Below are 22,391 nucleotides of genomic sequence, written 5' to 3'. Positions count from 1 at the left end.
ACATTGTGTTGATCTTTGGTCAATCATAAAAAAAAGCAAATAGTTACCGTCTTGCAGTTTAGGTGTTTCTTGTCCTGATTCTGAGGGATATTGTGAAGTCAAAGTGTACTGAGGTACTCGTGGTGTCTCGGGGTACTGGGGTATTTGAGGTGTTTGAGGGTAGTTGTTGTGTCGTGAAGGCTGGGAGGACGGCAACTCAGGCTCCTGCTCCTCCAGCGTCACTCCTGTGCTCTGCAGCTCATCATCTTCCAGCTGCCTGAGAGAAATCTGCACATCTGAGCGTGAGTATGTGTATCCATGACCAGCTGGGCAGATCTCCTTGAAGTGGTCTGCAGGACAGGAAGCACACGCACAAACAAAAAGTGATAAAAACCATCATCTCCACAGTAACAGCTAGTACTAATAAAACTCAGAGACTGGCTGACAGTCATATTAAAGAGCCATTCACCAAACAGAGACAGGAATACCTTTTTACACATTTATGGCCTCTGTATGTGATGAAATTGTATTTCACTGCAGTGCTGCACAAATGTTCTTAATATTTTCAAAGGAGTCTTAATCAATTCCAAGATGAATGTAATATTCAATTCCATGATGTGTGTATTTAAAATTCTCACCAAAGGTACAATTTTTACAGGGCGTCTGTAGTCTTGTTACATATTCTCCATCAGATTTAGGTCCGGATTTTGATTAGGTCATTTATCACATTAATATGCTTTAGGTCTGGCTCTGGCGATATGATAGGTGATGCTGTCCTACTGGAAGGTGAAAATCCACCCCAGGCCCAGTTGATTGTTGCTTCTAAAAGGTTTTAAACTATATTAGAAAGTTGGTGGTAAAATCTGCACTCTAAGTCTGATGCACACAGCCATGATTGTGAAGCAGGTAGCAGATCATATAACACTCACTGACCCTTGAACTGAGCTGGTTTAGAGGCACAAGAGTGAGTGGCTAATGGGGATTGGCGAGCGAGATAAAAGGAGGTAAATTGCACCTCTTTGTGTCTGAGTCCAACAAAACCCAGCAATGGTGAATCCATTACAAGTGAGAAACTCTGTGTCCCCTACCTGACCTGAAACCAGCAACTCTGTGCCAGAAGAGTCTGGAATAGTGATATGAGTAACGACAGATATGCGGTCGATGTAGATGCAGGAAATGTGGATATGATGGGCTACTGACTGATGAAGTTAAAGTGGAGGGAAATTAGAGAATATATGTTAAAGATCAGCTTTAAAGTGTAGAGTAAATATGAAGGATCTCCTGTTACTAGGTCGAGTGCTGTGCTCAGAACATGACTTTAACAGCTTGGCCAGTCACGAAGACATTGCCTAAAATAATCCGACTATGAGCAGCAAGGAGGTCTGGGTGTAAAAAACTCATCTACGACAATCCCCAGGAATCACTTGGCAGAGCAGAAACTTCATAAAACCACTTTAGTTTCTCTCTGAGACTTTGAAGATTAGATCTGGAAGGAGAGGCAGATGACAACTACTTGCCATGTTTCACTTGGCAAATCAGTGGATTTCTGCTGCGTAGCTTTGCTTTTGGTACATTAGCGGGGTTTCTCTCTGAGGGCTGGAGCGATAACACATGGCAGACTCCCACTATTATGTAGCCTCCAAAATATGAAAACTGTTATGTTTCTGGTCCTTTTCCACTCTAAACACATTTAGTTATTTTGAAATACTTTGCATGCCTGGCAGACAGAAGAATGGTAACTGAGAGGTAAATATTCTTAGCTTGTGCTCTACCAACCGTTGCATAATATTACATGTGAAGTTTTATATCTAAAAAAAAACAAAAAAAAACATTCAACTTTGCATAGAGTTTCATGGCCCGAACAGTACAACCAAAAACGGAGAAGTACATTTTCAGACATCGGAAAGTTATGCAGCAAAATCTCGTAAAACATATTCACCTGAACCTGGCAAAGGACATCGATCACATCCATTTCCCCAGGCTTTGCCCACACGGCTGCAGCAGCATATCTGCTTAGTGATGTGATTGACAAGAGGCAGAGAGCATGTTCCTGATGACACTGACCGGTAGCATGAGGCCCTGTGGTCAGACACTGCCTTGTCAGCTGAGGAGATGTCAGAAGATCTATTATGTTCTACTAACTCATATCAGGAAACATTTTTTTGCGTTTCGACTCAGAAAAATGATTGAAGAAAAAAAAGCAATGCTTACAAACACAGTGGCTTCTGGCAGCATCTAACATATAACCTGGCTTACAAGTGCACCTGTAGCTTCCTTTGGTATTGAGACATTCAGCGTTCTTACATATCCCTGGCAACAGGCACTCATTGATGTCTGTAAAAAGAAAAACACAGTTCGTTAGTCATCCAGCAAAGAGCACGTTCTAATTCTGGAAAAACCATGAAGTCATTTCTGAACTCAAACTGAACTTCCTAAATAAACTTTATACATCAGATTTAGAGCTCTGTACTTCATTGGGAGTACACAAAGTTTTTGTGCCTGCAGATCAGCAGGGATGATGAAAGTAAAAGGAAAGAATTCATTTGAAGGCATTAAAACATTCACAACAATTCTTGAGTCTGTTGAGAGCCGATGAAACTTGGAAGCATTACGGTTATACAGTTGTTTATAATTAAGAAAGGAGTGATGACGAGGTGGAGACAAGCAAAAAAAAAACTTCTTCTCAGCATGTAATGAATATCTGAGGAGTCATTCAAACACAGAGCCCTAAATTACAAACCTATGGTCTATTTCTTTTTATCAACAGCTGCACAAGGATAATAAAAATGAATGAATGTTGTTGGATCTTATAAAAATAAAAAAATAAAAATGCTGTCCAGGATGATAACAGTATAACAGGCTGCAAGGATCAGACCTAGGCAGCTCTGGTTGAGATGAATCCTCTGAGCAATAGAAATCAGATGATGAGGAAGAACGTGATGAAGATCTGATTATGTGAGAGTTCAAGCTAATTGTTGAGTTTGACTCTGATATTCCCCAAGACACACAAGGACATGAATGGTTTTCAGAATTCAGTCAACACAATTTTGTTTAGGTAGGTTTCCATATAACACTAGTGAAAGCTACACTGTGAGTGTCACCTTACCTATGTACATGACATGCTACTAAAGTGGCACTGTCATACATCCAGTATTTAACATTACAAGTGAACATTTAAATTCTGATTTGAATTGAACTTTCCCAAATGCTTGTTCTCTGACTGGAGAAATTTTGACAAGTGTCTTAGCTGAATTGGAAAAAAAGGGGGCTGGATTATAGCTTTGTGGTGTAAAGTGACCTTTCCTGCACCTGCACTTGTAATAATACCCTGTTTAATGGCTGTAGTATTGCTATGCTTAATTGGCCAGCAAACGGGTCTTTATAAAAAAACCCAAATCTACAAAGTCATGTAAAAGAAGACGACAAACATCAGAGCCAATATTAAGTTGAGCTGAAGACCATTATTAAAGCAATCTGAGCTGAAACCTGAGTTTACCACTCCAGGTGAAGAAATTCAGCAAAAGGACCAGGGAGTGAGTTAAACAATGCATACTATGTAGGCATCCCACAGAGAATTGAGTTTGGGGTTTTCACTGTAAATCATAATCAAACAATGCACAAAAATACAGCACAATGTGTGTAATGAATCTAAGTAGTATATGAGTTTCACAGTATGATTGGATTTCTAAGGCAAAATACCCTTTTGCCAATATTAGGATTTACTGAGATTTTACCTGTAGTTGATACTGGCAAGCTATATTATTTTCTACATGTTTTGCTGAAATGACAAAATTATGTCTGGAGATAATAAAATCTTCCATTGGATTCTGTTATAAATCTACTCACAAATTACATATAGGCATTTACTTGCTAAATTATCCCTAAATCACATACAGCTTCGATGATGTACTGAGGCTCTGTAGAACACAACTGAAGGATAGGTTTTAGTACAAACCTGTCAAATCAAGAGTAAAAACATGCAAACAATGGAGGTATTTCTAAGAACTCTGATAAGTTTACCTCAGTGTTTTCTGATGCCATCAGAGGTACAATAATGTTCAATATTCCCTTTTGAATGTAGTTTGATAAAGATATAAGAAATTTAATCACAAAAAATTGCATCGGTGCTAAGCTTTATCTAATGTCTGCCAGCCATTTTAAGATCTCTCCTATAAAGTGTCTAGTATTTTAACAGCTTCTCAAGTTTATATTTATAAGTGAAAGTTGTAGGAGGAGTTTGTCTGCTCTTGAGTCACTAAATGAAACACAGGCATGCAGTCAAGTTGATATGCCAGGCAGGAGCATGGGGGACATATTTGAGGTGCTTAGTCATGCAGTCCCACTGGGACCAGGCAAGGTTTGTTGTTTTGCTGTGTTAAACAAAGACTATATCATTAGGTCTTTTCCCATGGCTCTGATGACTGCAACCTGACAGCCTGCCACCACAAATTTCCCCCAATTCTAATTAATCTGCTCTTGTTTGGTTATTTTGCTTCCTGCTAGAAAATGTGAGCTTATAAGGGATTTGAGGTTGATAAATTCTGAGGAATGAGCAAATCCAAGGAATGCCATAAAGTTTGTTTTGTTTCTTGTGGTTTCTTCTTTTCTATCTTTTCCTATTATGCTGCTTTTTTGGGTTTTTTTATCTCCACGGTGGTCCGAGCTTTCAATCAAAGGGTGACCTTATTCTTCCTGAGCCTCCAGCTTCTATTTTATCCCATCGTACATATACCGCTGTCTGTGTCAGCATAAGCTATCTATTTGGAAGAGTCCAGATGGAGCACATGCTGTAAAGTCAATTAAAGAAGGGAGATGGCCTCCCTTCATCTACAAATACCTTTGGTCAGTGTTGTGAGTGCAGGTGCTGCAGTGACTTTACGTTTAAGCAGCATCCGGTCAGAGTTCAGGTCAGCCGTCATCACATGAGGTCTTTAATGCGCCGTTCAGCCAGGTCTCAGATTAGCGTTATTGTTACAGTCCGCTGCTGGGAAGACTGGGATTGAAACTGACTTTCATGACAACCTGTCATGGCCAGAACTAATTTCAAGATGTGTTTTGAGTTCACGCTTGGTAGCTCATGCTTGGTGTAAGTAGCTTTTAACATGATTGTTTTTACAGTCTAATTGCGAGTGAAGAGGCATGTTCACCAAGTGTCAAACAGTTTCTGTGACCTTATTTCATCTCGCCTCCTCTTGACATTTGGGAAATGCAGTCACCTGTAAGATTATTTATGAACAGCAGCAAGAAAGTTTTCGACATCAGGCTCCTTTTTTTCTAGTATCAGGTGTAATCAGGGTTCTTGCACATATTTTATAAAAAAAAACAAAAAAAAAAACTCCAGAATGCAATTTTCAGATGTCTCAACTCTTCACGCCTGTTTTAAGATATATATAAAATTATGCATAAAATTATGCAATATATTTCTATGGACAAGTTTTAAATATTGAACTTGTCCAATATTGGGCAAGTTAAATATTAAAATGTCTATATATAGATGTCTTTATAGGACTTCAAGGAAGGTAGGAAAAAAAGGATACTAAGAACTACGATGAATAAGAGGAAAACAGCAGGAGTATATGGCTATGATGGAAGGCAGAAATTAATCAGTGAAGGAATAAAAGATGAAAAGAACAAAAGTTTCAAACCAAACACAACAACAGGATCCAAAAATGACATCTATTTAATGACTGTCAACAGTGGTTAACAAACAGCCATCATTGGGAAACATAACAGGCAAATTAATGTTGATACATCAGGCAGTAGTTATGATGATGAATGTCAAATGTGAGTGTTTTAAATTTGCTGCTAGCTTTTATTTAGATTATCCAAAATGTCAAAAGAATTATGTAAGACTCCTATGAACTGTTCTTTGATGTGGCATATGAGTAATACGACCCTCTACCAGTGCAAGTTTACTACCCACAACAAAGCATGTGCTTGCATTTCTGTGGGCCTTTCATCCAACAAGCACAGCTACAAATGGCCAATTCAGCTGGACAAGTTTCCCCATAACAGAATCTGAAGATAAGGGATCATCTCTGAAGTCAGAATGCTCACCGAGGCCCCGAAGGATGTCTTATCACACTCTCGGCAGGATGTCAGTGACTGGAGCATTTGCACACATACAGATTGTTTAAAAAAGTATTCATACCCATCAATTCTTCCAGATTTTTGTCACATTACAACCAGATGTTTTGCTGAGTCATTTTGCAAATAAAATTAGGTAAAAAATCTCTAGATTTGCAAAGCTGGTGATGATGTAACTCAAAAGATATGCAGCTGTGATTTCAGCAAAAGGTGGTTCTAAAAAAACACTTAAGTTTGTGGTTCCAACATGAAAAGAAGTGAAACATTTTAAGAGGAATGAATACTTTTGCAAGCCCCTGTAGCAACAGTAGATGAGGCCTATTATTCAATAGCATTCCAATGTTCCAATAAAACACACAAGAAGGAGCTGAAAATAGAAGGCTCACTTGGGCATGCTTGACGCCATTCTGAGAGCAATGAAAACTTCTCACATGAAGCATTTTTTTTGTCCTTTTGGCTGGTGGGGTGATACGAGAAACTAGAACACAACAGCTATGCAGGATAGAGACTTTAAAGCAATTAAAGCATTATATTTGGCTAACCCATAGCTGACAGTTAGCCAAATATTATGGCTAACTGTCAGCTATGGGTTGTTAGGAACAGAAGTGACTGGGAGAAAGAAACAGCTTGAAAAAATCACAAAAGAAAAGTATTAATAATACAAAAACACATTTCACCAAATGTTGGCTGGACAACGTACTACTGGAAAATAAATCTGCACTTGTAAAAGCAAGGCCTTACTATGTGGAGTGTTGTCTGTGCTCAGGATATCAAAGAAAACATCCCTAAATATGGGTAGATGAGGAAGCATGTTGAACTTGCTGAACCAGATAGTGAGATCTGTCATGGAGGTGTCCAAATCTGCCCACTGAAGCATTATGTTATTATACTCCATAGGCTTCAGTAAGCACTGCCCCTTGGATTATGACACTGTTAATCAAGTCAGTGGCACAGCTCTAAGCAGACTGTTTTTGTTATTCTATGCATCAACATCAGTTGTCAGAGTTGGCCCTTAGATCAAGCTATGCAGTTTTTCCTTTGATTTTCGGACATCGCTAACTTACTAAGACCATGAACAAACAGAAATGCTCTGAATATTTTACCAAGGGACTATCCACAGAGCTGACCCTGTGGATGGTTACTGCTTCTCGGACCATAAAGCCAGCTGATAATTTGCCATCCCCATGACGCTGAGAGAGAACCCTGCATGTGGGATCTTTGAAGTTTGTTGCCACATACAGATGGATTGCTTTGCTGGCTTTCACGCTGGTTTTATTCTCTTGGAACATTTATAAACGGCAGATCAACCAAATGAAGCAAAAATTCTACTAAAGGGGTGGCATGTTTTTTTCCAGGCACATAGTGTCCTTTTATAACATAATCAAGTATGTTCTTCAGATGTTATAAAAATGCTCTTTATATCAAACATGACTTAAAAGAAACTTGAGTTTGTAATTGGTACCTTGAAATTGGGCCTCTGTCTCTTTATGAAGCTCCTATTCTGTCTATGGCATGGCAATTAGAACTATGGCTATCTACACCCAAAACAACTTTTTCAATGTATTTTTTGACTTACCTTGACAGTGTGTGAAGTTCATTCGTTTAAAACCTTTGGGACACTCCACTTGTCCATTCGCAATCACTGCATATGCTGCAAACAGGAAAAAAGGCATAGCTTAGCAAAGTAAAAAACTTCACAGTGAAAATAATAATATATATATACCAATAATATACCAGTCTGTAGCTTTTCACAGGTGTTCAAGTCCATTGAACCTTTCCACATTTCATATTACAACCTTACATTTCAGTGTATTTCACAGCAATTTAATGTGATAGACCAAGAGAAGCTAGTTCATAACTTTGAGGTAAAAGAAAGGGGATTAATAGTTTTTGAGTTTTGAATAAAAGATTAAAAAGTGTGATGTGCCTTTGTTTTCAGCCCCCTTTACTCTGACCCCCATAAATAAAATCCAGTGCAAATAGTTTCCTTTAGAAGTCACCTAATTAGCAAATTATAGATTACAACATACTGCAAATCATGGCATTCTGTGAGAGCCTCAGAGGTTTTTATAGAGCAGTGGGAACAAACAGCTTCAGGAAGACTAAGGAAAACAGCAGACATGTCCGGATAAAGTTGTAGAAGAGTTTAAAGTAGTGTTACATTACATGTAATGGCCTTTAACCTGGCCCATTGTAAGGTTTGAGATTCTGCTGAGATTAACAGCTTAGGATACAACTATTAGTTGCGCACACCATAAATTTAGTCTTTCTGCAAAGGAAAATTGTTGCATTAAAATCATAAGAAGTAGGATTTAACATTTTCCACAAGCTATGCAGGAGACAGCAAACATGTGGGAAAATGTGCTCTGGTTTACAAGACACCAACCAGAAACTGGGGCAGAGGTTCAGCTTTCAGCAGGATAAACATTTTGAAAACAATGCATTTGTGTCTTTTTTGTACTACTATTTCTTTTACTTTCACTACTTTTTTCTTGGCTTGCCATAGAAAAAGGGTAGAGGTAACGTCCCAAGGCAAAACTCACTACCTGAACTGAGCAACAGGAAAACTATGGGTTGCTAACTACATGTGAATCTTGAGAAACCTTGAGAGAGTAATTATATTAAAACTGATTCTCATGGTAATATTTTATAAAACAGTGCAGCTAAGCAGCAAACAGGATTAACAATGGTTGACATCATCTACTGAAAAATATCTATTAATCTTCTTTCATCAGGGAATATGAAGTTAATGTTTAAGTCAGAAATGTGTTGAGGAAGTCCTAACCTTTAACATCGACCACACCGATGATACATATTAAAATAGTGCTCCAACTCTGAACAGAAAGAATGATGATTGACCTACAGTTTTCTGAACAATGATTGGCCAGAGCTTATTTTAACTTTTTTTTTTTTTAGCCAGAACAGTAAAAATCTAATGGTGTGTGTCATTCTGATGTGTACATTAGAAGTTCATGGAGGTGCCAGAGTAAACAACCCAGAGTGTCTGTTGATGCCTCGATGGGGTCGGCTGTCAATGTCAGAGGTCTGAAAACATGGTGTCATGGCTCGCCTGGCGGGCAGTCAAGCCTTGCACGCTTCATTTAGCTCACAGACCGGTCAATGTGACTATCATAAGGCAAAAACTGACTCTGTCTTTCAGCAAGAGAGTGTGTGTCTGCATGTTTGACGGGGACTGGTGCGTGTGCAGAGTTTTGTGTATCTGTGCAGAAACAGAATCAATATTGGTAGCAGAACCTTCTGTGAAATAAACTGAGATGACAGGTTTGTCTGCATTTCATGATAAAAGATTCAATGATTTCTGAGAGGAAAATGTGCACGATTGAAAAGAGTTGAAAGGATTGATGATGGGTTTGTTAGCAAGAGAGAAAAGTTTCTCGCTGTTATTGTCCATTCATATTACCGTCACAAACTCAGGAGGCTTAAAGAAGTTAGTCCTACTCTTGATAGTCTTTTTTGTTATTATTTACACCCCCAAAAAATATTTATTCTTTATAAAGTAGTACGCTCACTGAGAAAGTAAACAACTAGAAGAATAATTTTCTATTTTAGGAAACAATTATGACAACAGAGTTAAAAGTTGGCACATGCAGTTGAACTCATTAAAATAAAACTTTTCCAGCAGAGAAATGATCAGGAACACAAACACAAAACCAGAACCATAATTTAATAGTTAGGATAAGTACATTTCATGTGTTAAAATGACCAAGTCAAAGTTCGCAGTGAGACTTAAAATTTTACTATCTCCATCAAGTCTTGCAGTTGTTATGGCAGAAAAAGATGCTTCTGTAGAGTAGATTCAATGGGAGACTGAATACAAGTGCATACTACTTTTTAAAGATTTTCATTTGTAAAAAAGTCTGGAAGGGTAGGGTCAAACTTTCCTTCCACTTTACATACATTTAATCAACGCAGAAACACAAAATTTATGTGAAAATTCTTAATTTGTTACATAGCAGTAATATGAATTGGTGTCTATATTGTGGAAAAAGGTGTACATCTATGCTTCTAAGGAATTGCATCAAGTCAATATATTTCCTTTAATTTCCTAAATGAAAATTACTATAAATGTAACTATAATCCAAGATATAGATAGATTAATATATAATCTGTTCTCCTTTTGGTTTTGTCTGCTTTATTCTGAATGTACTATTTAGTTTAGGTTGGCTACGTCATGTGATTTTCTTAGTCCTCACATTCCAGCTTTTTTTTTTTGAAAGCCCACCCTCAGTATCCACCACACCCATCCATGACAGACTTGACCAAAATAATGCCTGGCTTTGAATCTGATGCCAGGGCAACAAAAGTGAGAAAACAAACTTGACGTATGCCATAAACGACGCAATCACTGATTTACCAGCAAAAAGAATGCAACTCTTCCCTTTTGGAGTGTTTAGGGAGAGTTAGATGGTGTTTGTGACTACATGTTGACAGAAAGGTGGATTTAAATGACGTAAAGGGACATCTGGATCCTTAACAAGTCCAGACAGAGTGGCATATTTTCTTTCATCATTACGCATTAAAAGCAACACTGTTTATAGCAAACAATCAGTGCTTTTTGAGCTTTTTCAAACACGTTTGAGTAAAATAACACCCTGCAATCTGTCACAATGCTGTCTCACTTTACCAGGGCTTACTGGAATGTCTGGCACATGGAGGCTCTTTGGGAATAGGGTCCTGGAAGTTGTGTTATGGTCCTGCTGTGACCCGGTCGACCAAGCAGGGTCAGTGTACCTGAGGACTGACGGAGCAGAAGTGGGTCAGGATGAGGGAAGCAGCCTGAAAAGCGAGTGAGAGGTGGGGGCGGATGTGTCAAAGTAATGCCTCTCATCCTGTCCGTCCGTCCCCTCATCATCCTCAACACCCTGATAATCCTACTCAGAGGATTCAGAGTAATTAGTTGTTGTGTTGGAGCGGCGGGCATGTCTTCCTGCAGCGATGGGATCAGGGAAATTCAGACCTGAGTGACAGAAATATGCATGTGCCAAGGGAAGCCCAGTAGGGGAGGCCGCTGTGTCTCAATAAAGCTTATTAGCAGGCAGAAAAAGACCTTTGCAGGCAGTCGGAACTTCAATGTTTTAACAGAAAAACTTGTTCCTAATTTTTAGGAAGCCTGTGGCTTCCTAAAATTTATTTCCATATATTATTTGGCAGATGGAGCTTAACATTTCCTCATGTGTGCCCTAAGAGTGGCTGTTACTGGAGTTCAGTTAGGTACATATTTATTGCTCCCTGGGGGCAATTTGTTTGCAGAGTGTCAAAAACCAGCTGCTGAAGCTTCTGCACACAGATGCCATCAATGACCTGACTTCAAACTGGCTGCCTTTATTTTTTTCTAAAAACATACAGGGTTCTTGCTGTTTTCAATTACTCAAGTATTTTAAAGCAATGGTTCTCAAACTTATAAGGCAAATCCCTGCAGTAAAAATTAGGTCCTCCAAGTACCACCATACTGGCATACTAAGACTTGACCTTTCTCAGTTTGCTCTGTTGCAGTATGAGAACAAAAAAATTGAACTGCATGAACTGTATGAGTCATGTAAACCATTTTACTGAGAAGCTAAAATTTCCAAATTTCAACTTGAGGGAAACAGAGGAAAGGCCCCATGAAGTCAAAAACCAAGTGGGAAACCCTGAGGTTTCTTGCCAAACCTAACATTAAAATCCAATATGGCTGCATTATGTACCCACAGGTATAGCTTAGTTGCGGTCCGGAGGATTTTTTTTTTCAATAATCAAATTTTAACATACACTCTCTGGCCAATTAATGAGGTATATCTATTCAACTGATTGTTATCACAAATAGCAAATTGTAATGAAAAGGTCCAAAGCGAGCTTCAGCATGGAGAAGAACGGGGATTAAATTGACTTTCACTATGATATGACTCTTGGTGCCAGATGGGCTGGCCTGATTGATTTAGCACCTGCAGATTTACTGGTATAAAGAAAGATAAATATCCAATGAAGGGCATTTGTATAGACAAATATCCTTTGTTCATGTCAGAGTTTAGAGGACAAATGGAGAGACTGGATGGTGATGATAGAAAGCCAAACTGCTGCTGAGTCTTGAGTCTGATTATGGTTCCCATGCTTCAATCTAAAATCATTTGTGTAGAAAATTTAGAGCTGCTCGGGCAGTGGTTTGCAAGAGTGAGCTTAAGCTGCGCATCATTAGGGTCATACAAGTCTGGGTCCGCAGTCTTGGAGGACAGACAAAAATCTACCAATTGTTGTCTATCCATTTAGCCTTGTCCAACAAAAGATTTTGTCACCCCTCACTAATTTCTCATCTCCATTCAATTGTGTTGTGCATTCCACTGGAGAATATTCAATAATATTTGCTTAAATTCTCTGACTTCAAAGTGTTATTCAAATTCCTTCAGGGGCGCATGATTGTCCGTGTTGTGCCAACTTGAATGAAGAGAAATCCTTTATTTCTTGCTTTGATATGAACTTTTTTTTTTATAAATGGCCCTGAGGCTTATTATGAATGAAAAGACAGCCTATACACACTGAAAGAAAAAATATAAGGGTGGGAAAACCAGCAAACTGAGACGGGAGATGGGAATTCAGGTAATTTGTGCTCTCAAGCTGTCCAGAAATCTTTAATAGTTGAATTTATTGCAATGTATCTGTAGACCTCCCAGTTTTTAGGCTGTTCTTCTAAGACGACGGAGCGCCTTGGTCCATCAATCAGAGGAATGAGGGCTTTTTGCCAGCTTCTCAGGAGACTTGCTTGCAGACAACCACACTTTCTCACTTAGCAGGATGGAAAACTTGAGAATGTGTAGAAGAAGGAAGGAGACGGGATAAAAACACAGGACAGAAACAGGAGAAACTCTCGTTTACCCTTCCTAGGGGGGCAACCTTGTAGGAAAATCATCACCACCAAAGCCAAGACCTACTTAGAATCCAATCCAAAGATTTGATCTCCAACAAGCTATTACAGAATAAAGGGCAAATACAACTCATCTAGAAAATGTTTAGTTTCTTGGAGTTTTAGCCAGAACTTTCTTTAGAACAAAAAAGTGAAGTGAAGGAGAAAGTTTTTTACTCCAAAAACAGAAATTACTGGCACAGGCAGCACTTACCAAACATGAGGACCCACATAATATGAAATGTGTTTAATGAGTCCCTGCTATTGAAACTAATTGAGGTTCATCTGTTGGATAAACACATGGAGCTAACATTAACATCCTTGATGACACTGACAACCTAAAACCTACAAAAGGCTGCTCTAGTTTGATCGTTTCAAAACTGACATCTAACATATTCAGTGGAGTCAATCTACAACACATGTACGACAGAAGCAAACAGTCTTTGATAAACAACACAACTCTACCTAAAACATGCTATTTTTCTTTTCATAAAGTTATGCATTGTCACCTTTTGCGTATAGTTTGACACTTTAGTTTAAGGGCATCAGAGATACTGATGACAGTGTGAGCCACATCAAACACATTTGAACCAGACACACATTCCTTTATAATCTCCAACTCACTGTGGAATATTAACCACCTGGGATCCTTCCAGGAGAAAGCATACCACGGTGCATTCCTGTTCCTTAACTTAGCTTGGCTCCAATTAAGATATGGCTTGCAAATTTCATATTCATCTTCCTCCAACTGGGATTAATTTCTCATCTCGATTAGGTCTCCTCAACCGTGATTAGCCATGCTGTTGCCCAGCTAATAGCCTCATCATTCTAGCTGTGAAGGAATGTCACTATGTCAACATCAGTGGATAAAATATTGTCAAAGGCATGTGACGTCTCTATTAAATTACAATGAGAAGCTGTCGTGGAGTTGTTCCAACGCATGTGTTCTGTTTCAGAGGCCAAGTAATCCCCTTTTTTTGGCTTATTTGGCTGTTAACAAGTATTCTTGTTTGATCATAGCTAATACAATTAGGAAGCACAAGCTCTGGCCCTCTGTGGAGGTAAATTGAATGTTTTGGGAATTAATGGAACATCTCATAAGGATGAGTTCATGGGGAAAATCTGGAAGTGATTGACCCTTGGATCAGCTTTATCTGACTGATCAAAACTGAACCTCATAGTGAACAGAGTCCCGACTACAAATTTTTTCCTCTGAAATGTTGACAGTAAGTTTTATATTGTGCATGGATCTTGTGAAAGAAATTTTTAACATATAAAGTAAAGAAAACTTGATTTTATCAGTATTAAAAACTGTATTGGTACAGTAAACATTGAATTTAAAAGATTGCTTAAAATTTCATTAAAGCAGATATTTTCTTTCATAAGAACAAGAAATAATAAGAATCTTTATTTTTAGGTGCAAAATAGCAATGGATGAGTACGGCAGAAGTGTACAAATTGGAAAAAAAACAATCGACTTGTTCCTCACTGCAAAAAGGCACAAATAGAAGAGAGCAAAATATAAACCCCATGACTCTCAGTTACAGAGCTAGAAAAATTGAATGCTCCTGTGGGTGGGTTATGTTACTTTTTGCCTTGAGGACATCTGATATGAAGCCTCCCACTAATGCTGTGACTCTCCTACTGGGAGACTCTCCTACTGGGAGAGTCACAGGGAGGATGCTACTCATCACTGACAGATGCAGAAAGAAATAGTATTTGAAACTCCAATAACTGTGAAACGTACAGTAAGGGAGTGGTTGTCAGTGTGCTTACAGGAAGTCAGGCTCGGTCAGACTTGGGCCAAAGCAATTTGATGGTACTGCTAAAAATGTTTTATTAGTATCCAAGTCCAAGAATCTCTATACTAGTTTCATAAATTGCAATTATACAACGAGTTTGGAACTAAGTGCAGGCCTGTTTTGTTACTCCACCTCTTCATGTCAGCCAGAAGGATGGCTTTAACTACAGCTTGTTCTGCTTGATCTGGATCTCATTACTGCAGGAATCCTCAGCATGTGACTTTTAAAGGTCCTGGCTCCTGAAGGCTTCGTCTCCCAGTAAGACGGGACAGACTGGCATTCTTACCTCCAGAATGACCACTCTCCTTCACATACACAAACCCACAGCAATTGCCACAACTACAACATTACATCCTTGTTCTGTAATGATGAATAATGTCCTGCTTCATAATAAAGAGCAGTGAAATGCTTGTACAAAACTTCCCAGACATACCCAGAATACAACAGAAGCAATGAGTTTCTAACAGTGGGTCAAATGAAACCCACGTAAATATGCTGACTTTAATGTGGAGACAGGAAGGAAAAACTAAATCCACAAACTCTATTAAACTGTGCTTACACCGGCATCTTCTTTGCGTATAAAAAGATGATGTGCCCTCAGTCAGTGGTACATTTTGCGACTGGCAATAAACCGGCCAATGGCAGCATTGCACGCCTAGACACAAGCTGGGCTTTTATGGCATAATTATCACATACTCAATGGGAGACGCATGAGGCTTGTATAAGGCTATAAGACTTCTCTCAATGCTAAAAGCTCACAACTGACACACTCAGAGTGAAAAAAACAAAGGAATACGATCATTTTTCAGAGGCTGCTCTAGTGTCCAAACTACACAATTACTGAAGAACCCCTGATCAGTCTGAGAAGAGTGAACTAGAGCTTAATAATAAATCCAAGCGCTAAACTGAGAACAACAGTGAAAGGAAATTCAAAGTATTTATCATGTTGAATTTTCCTTTGAGGCCTTTGGGACATGGTACATGACTTCATTTTGACTTAATTTTTTTCTTTCTAACATTCTCTTTATTCTTTATGTGTCTTCCTGCGTGTGACCCCTCAGCCTACAGCATGTTACCTCCCCAAAAACAGCCACAAAAAGGAGCAATCAGGGTATTCGCTCTTTTTTCACCCCCAAAACATCAAAGGAAGGAGGAGAGGAAAACATCTGGGAGCCAAAAGAGATCATACTGAAGACACAGAAAGAACGGGAATGAGGCAGGCTGAGGGTGAGCCAAGAAGGAACGGATAGACATCTATTATTGATGGAGGAGACTGAGAGAGTGTGTATCTGCTTCTGATTAAGGTCCAGTCAAACAAGGTTCAGGCATGATGCGTATGTGGGCATTGCCATAATATGATTAAGAATACTGTAAGACAAATGAATCTCCAGTGCGAGGACAAATAGTGAATCCCAATGCCATTTGGAGTTATCAGACCGAGTGGCCAGCCCTTGTCTAATGTGGACAGAGTTGCCACCCACCCAGCCTGCCGGCATGCAGCCACCCAGCTGCTTTTCCTCAAACCTACCACAGCTCGAGTTGGAGAGTCCTTCATTTCCTCACTGTTAAAGGCCACACTGGGTCTTTCTGCCCACAAGATGGGTGGTGTGCCTGCCAGGGCCTCATCAGTGTGCTAAATGTGTTTTTATTTGCAGCCAGGGTTTGGTTTTATGAAAGTGAAAACCATTTCAGTTGAACCCCTGGATGCAAGAGTGAGAAACTGGTCTCAGAAAGATTGTTTTCTATGTATGATCATCAAAGTTAATTTTTGTCTCAAGTCTTCGAAGTATAAGTCCAAGTCAAATCTAAAGTCTATAAAGGGTAAGTCCAAATTAAGACTAATGATTTTGTGGGGCAGGTTCATGTCAAGCTTTTGAGGGCCAAATCCAAGTCAAATCTCAACTCTAAGAGGCGAAATAAAAATTATGTCTTAAGTCTTTCAAGAATAAGTCAAAGTCAAGTTTCAGTCTTTTCAGGGTGAAGACCAACTCAAATTTCAAGTATGTGGGGCACAAGTCTGGGAAGACCAAGTCAAGTCTTAAGTCTGGTGAGGAAGTGCAACTCAAAGTTGAGTATTTGTTTTTAAAGAGTAAATACAAGTAGAGTCTAAAGTTTTCAAATGACAGATAAAAGATGAGTCCTGAGTCATGAAGGGGTAACTACAAGTCGTTTCACATCTTTGAAGGGCAGGTTGATGTCAAAACTTAAGTCTTCAATGGACAAGTCCAAATTAAATCTCATGTTTTTAAGAGGCAAGTCCAAGTAAAGTTATGAGTATTTAAAAGCCAAATCAAAGTAAGATCTCCAGTCTCTGAGGCCGAAGTCCAAGTAAAGTCTCAAATCTTCGATGGTTAAGTTCAAGTCGTCTCAATTTTTAAAGGGTAAGACCAAGTCAAGCCTCCAGTGGCAAGTCTAAGTCAAACCTTAAACATTAAGGGTCAATTCAGGTCAGGTCTTCAGTCTTCAGTGGAAAGTCCAAGTGTGGTTTCTAATCTTGTCCAAGTCAAGTGTCAAGTCTTTAAACTACAAATCCAACACAAGTTTTTAGTCCTTGAGGGACAAGCTCAAGCTTAGAATGAAACATCTGAATGAAAAGTCAAAGTCAAAGTTATTTATCAGACTCATCTCCCTGATCCCGAGTTTGAGTCAGGTTTTGAGCCTTTAGAATGCAACTCTACATATCCGCTTTATTTTTTCAACTTAAGTCTTAAACTCGATTATCAGTCATTATATTAAATTAAGGGTTTTGATAAACAATTATGAAGGATAGACATTGGCATCGAAAAGTTTATTAAAAATAGTTAGTTAATTTCTGAAAACTAGAGAAACAAGCAAAACAAACAGGAATATAGAAAGTGTATAGAAAACAGGTTACGTATCAGATTTAAGCATGTTACATAACCAAGCTCTAAAATGAAAACACTGTCATTCTGACTGATTCTAAACTGAAGGATTACCTGGTTTGGTTGGGCACTTTTGGCACTTGCTCAAACCCCATGACGCCCCCACACTTCCACAGCAATCATCCTGTTTGGTTAGGCCTGGCAGAGGTTTGCCACACTGCAATGACATACAGCTGTGTTAGATCTGTGAGCTAAGTTTGATAGGATCATATGTATGAGCATGCGTGATTATTTATGCCTGAGTGTTTGTGCACTGGCAGGGTTATATGTGTAGCTGATTCAGAATATGCATGATGAAAACATTTCTCCAAGTTCAGAGTAAACTGGATATACTGTATAAGCCATCTGTGAACTTCTTTGTGTGCCTCATTAAGGTATTTGGTGAAAAAAAAGAGAGACTCCCAAACTGTAATTATTAAATTTTTAGCTAATACCTGTGATGTAACATGGAAGATTTCCTTTGGGAAACATGATTTCTTTCTGGCAGAAAGAAGGGGAAAACTTTATTCAAATGCTTTTTTATGCTTCTTTTATGCCCAGATTCTGCTTCTTTTTTGACATTATGACTTTAAAGTTCAATTTCAAGCTCCCATTAAACCCAATTAGAGAAAATGGGATCTAATACTGGGGGGAAAAATCAACTCCATTATGGACCAATACTTTGTTGCAACTGCATAACTAAAAGCAAAGAGCATCAAAGTGAATAAATGCTATACTAGCCATCACAAAAGATAGTGATAGTGATGCATATACTTTTCTTATCTGGGTTACATTTGCCATTTCCATACTTTATTCTTATTGTAAGCCTTAAAATAGATTTTGAAGGGCATTAAATATGAGCCAGTAAAGTTGTGTAAATTTTAGCCAGGCATATTAAATGGTTAACATAAAATTCAATAATTGATCAATTCTAACAACATTGGCTATATCTAATGGTAATAATTCCCACCATTGTTACAAAAGGTTGTTTGATCATTAGCTGTTCTCATTCTTAGCTAACGAAGGTTTCATGGATGCAAAGGAGGACCAAAGAGAAGAAAGAGAAGGACAAAGTTCAAGCCGTCTTCTCTCTACCAAGTTATTGGCCAGTGTACATAAGACCTTGATAACCAAAATAAATCATTCTCATGGGTTATTTTTCTTTTTCATACAACAGATCTCAGAGAATGCAAAAAAACGTGAAAATAAAATCACTTTTCTCCTCTGTCCTCTGCAACATGAGGGTAATGCTCCAAGATGACTAAGTGATGACAGTTTAAACACTGCTTTTCTAAGGCTTAACATAATACCTGTCCATCTACTGTTTCCTGAAAGCATCTGCCAACATGTCCATTCTGGAGGATGGAAGTTGTACTGTGGCCATTCCAGTGGCCATTGCCGTGTGTGAGTCTGCCGTTATGTTCACTGGTGTGTTCATGTCCGTTTCCAGGCTGGGAACGTTGCTGGACAGAATGAGCCCCATCTGTGGTGGCTGGTCTCTGTCCAGGCTGGACTCGAGCTACTTGGTGAACCTGGACCTCAGCCTCTGGCGGGTGTTGTATGTGGACGTTCACCAGCGATGGGTGGAGAGACACTTGGGACAGAGATTCCCAGGGTTTACACAAAACATTGGATAGTTTACATTTTAAAATGTACAATATTATACGTAGAAGCATAAACATCCAAAGCATACCACTTGTATTTACATTCTCCAATTTTTGAGCTATCAGCTAACATCGACCACAAACTTGTTCAACAAACACTAGCTTCATCTGCAAATTATGAGATCTAGAGTAGACTGAGAATTTCTGGCAGTGAACAACTATGCCACAAGGAGAACACAAAGAGTTTGGGATTTTCTGGTTTAAATCAAATCAATTTAAATACCAAAAACAGATTTACTGTAGAGTTTAGAAGATGTTGCAATGTCTAGAACGAGCCCTTTTGTCTTTCTGACAGGAGGGGAAGCATCTATCTTCAGGGAGTGCCAGGGTTTTTTCCCAGAATCCTGACCCACTCTCATAAATCATAATCTTCCAGACAGAGTGCAACGTCCAAGTAAAAGACGCAGATTTTATCAAGCGTCCCTAACAAGCCTCTGCCTCTGTTTGAATAAGCACATACACAAAATGGAAAATTTATGTGCAGTGACAAAACAACATGGACATTTGTCTCTTTAATTAACTTAATATGCTTCTATTTACTGTTCAGCAGATAGAGATACCAACAGAGATAACATTATTAACTGGGGAAAAAAAACAAACTCCTAACTCCAAAGGGGGGATAGTGAAGAAGCAAATCTTTATACTAAAAGATCACAATGTCTCAGCTCTGTTAGTGATAACCACTGCTGTTATGATAAAAGAAGCCTTATCCAAACTATGTGAGGACTTCCACTGAGTCATCCATTAGTTCATTTGCTTAAAATAGAGTCTGGCCTCCACAGCTGTCCCACAGAAGCAGAGCTCCGCACTATAAACAGTGCTGAAAATCAAAATTGAGCCCTCCGAGAATTTAAAAGAGAAGTGTTTGCGTCAAACTTACTGATCATAGTCGAGATACAACTGAATTGATCCAATATTATATTGCACCCCAGACTGATGTCATTCCTGGATCAGATATTGGGCTGAAGGCGACTGGTCCAGATGCCATAGCCCTGTGTGGCTGGGCATTTTCAGTGACATTACAACAAGTTGAATGGTTCTAAGGCAACGAATGTTTACAAAATAGAAAATACAGTAAGAGTTAGATAAATAAGTTAGTTAAAACAGTTTTTAAAAATACAGCTAAAATGTCTTCTTGACTTTATCTGTTGGAAAATGTAAAATAGTGGTGTTGCTTTTCTCAGTATCTCATTGTTGTTACAGTTAATTTTGATAAACTTGAAAATGGTACCAATCTTTCAAAAAAGGTATTTCTTGACTTGACTTTCTTTACGTTGAAATAGCAAATTCCCTTTGAGCTATTTGTCAGTACATCGCTCAGTCGCTTCTTGATGTTACAGTTAGTGATCCTCTCAGTGCTAATGGTGAAAATCACCAAGGAAAGTTTTCATCTTAGCCATAACTTGATTTGAACTGGACAATTATAAACAAGAAAGTGTTTCAAGTCAGATTAATTGTTCTAATTAAACATGAGGCAGTGTTAGAAATATAATTATCTTCAACTGCTATCAAAGTTTTGCTTCTTATCTCCATTTATTAAGAGTTACTTTGACTAGAAATATTTTATATTTTTACAGTAGGTGTCTCACTGCTATCCTCCTTCAACTCCCATGGAAAGAACCATTATGTTCTCTCTAAATGCCAACCAATGCAGATGTGATATTGCATTAAATGTTCATACTGTAGAGTTCACAATAAAGCTATGATGCTTAGAGAGTAAATTTGTTATAAGACAATAACAGCCTCGGTATCAGTCCTGTTCAAACGAGATGTTTATTGAGCCTCCGAGACAAACTGTAATCCCACTAAACAGATGCCAAGAGACTAGTCTACTACTACATATCAACTGGTCATAATCTTTAAACAGACTCTTGCTTAAAAGATTCAAAACTATTTCTTTGAAGTCCATCTTAAAATAAATTCAAATAGAACACACTGTCCCGTTTTTCAAAGTATGTTTACCATGCTGATTGGAGAGTGGCAAAGTGTACATGGAATGGGATGGTGATTTCGCTGCCTGGTGGGTTGCATCCTTGCGACTGTGAGGAGTGGGTCTGGGAGGTGGTGGTGCTGGTAGGTGGCAAAATTTCCCCGTTGAATTCGATGGGCACCAACACAAGTCCCTGCCAATGCATCGGCCTCCGTTCATGCAGGGGATTTGACAGAAGACTGCAGAGAAGGAGCACAAAGTGAATGACAGGAAATTACAACACCCCAAATTTTAATTGGATGATTTTCAACCACAAAGATTAGGTAATAAGAAAGAGAAGGGGCAGAACTAATAGGAAGGGCATGTTAAGAAGATTTCCACTTGGTAGGATTTGTTTGCAAACAGTAGGCAGTAGTCATGCTGTTTCCCACCAGGCGCCTCATTTCAGGAGACATTTTTTAAATTTCAACTTTGTCTTTCATGCCTCTCCTTTCGTATAGGATTCTGAATAATACTCTGTCTCCAGTTTGATTTATTGGTTGCAATTCTTCATGAAGAGAAAAAAAAATCCTGCACTTGCCAGATGTGCTGCTTTCTCAAACACGTTTGTCTTTTGGCTTAAGGTAGGGGTGCCTGGTAAACCTTCTGCATACCCAGACATGCTCCCACCTACAGATTTGCTCTGACACAACATTAAAACATCAAAGAGTCAAAATTTAAAAATCTATTCATCCATAATGAACAAAGAACATATCAAGATATAAATAATTGTAAAAGGGACATTTTTCAGTTCTCCATTAAGGAAATCTGTGGGTCTCCTTTAAGGACTGTATCCACATATTACGAGATGAAAGAGCCTCATTGCGGCAGAATCCTGCTGTGAACTGCATCCTCTCTGTCTCTTTGAGGCAGACAGTCCCACATTAACAAGGTGTAAACGGGGACTGTAGAGAGTCTGGACAGTCTTGATGGCATGCAGGGAAATGAGCTCCCTGTCAACCAACATTAACAGCAGTGACACTGTAGGGATATCCAAGAGCGGGAAATGGCATAAAAACAGAAAAATATCAACAAATATCAGGGCTTAGAATGAAATGTTTAAACAAAACGACAGAAAAAAGTAACAAAAGGAACATAGTGATAGGAAATTCA

At 38.7% G+C, this 22,391-nt stretch overlaps 1 protein-coding gene across 3 annotated transcripts in view; it reads right to left on the bottom strand.

The window, feature by feature from the left end:
• The window catches only part of ltbp2 (latent transforming growth factor beta binding protein 2), a 105,126-nt gene that overhangs the window by 36,609 nt on the left and 46,126 nt on the right, over positions 1-22,391 (bottom strand). For all 3 annotated transcript variants that reach the window (XM_023352519.1, XM_023352518.1, XM_023352520.1), the window contains exons 6-12: positions 21,272-21,478; positions 18,956-19,239; positions 17,721-17,823; positions 7,643-7,717; positions 2,191-2,313; positions 1,919-2,083; positions 48-329 (exon numbers count right to left, since the gene is read on the bottom strand). In XM_023352519.1, the coding sequence (XP_023208287.1) occupies positions 48-329; positions 1,919-2,083; positions 2,191-2,313; positions 7,643-7,717; positions 17,721-17,823; positions 18,956-19,239; positions 21,272-21,478 (1,239 nt within the window). The remainder of the gene's footprint in view (positions 1-47; positions 330-1,918; positions 2,084-2,190; positions 2,314-7,642; positions 7,718-17,720; positions 17,824-18,955; positions 19,240-21,271; positions 21,479-22,391) is intronic.

This window comes from Xiphophorus maculatus, chromosome 19 (assembly GCF_002775205.1).
Source record: "Xiphophorus maculatus strain JP 163 A chromosome 19, X_maculatus-5.0-male, whole genome shotgun sequence".
Classification (NCBI taxonomy): Eukaryota; Metazoa; Chordata; class Actinopteri; order Cyprinodontiformes; family Poeciliidae; genus Xiphophorus; species Xiphophorus maculatus.
Note: the sequence above shows the minus strand (reverse complement) of the source record. Positions and strands in the feature narration are given on the sequence as shown.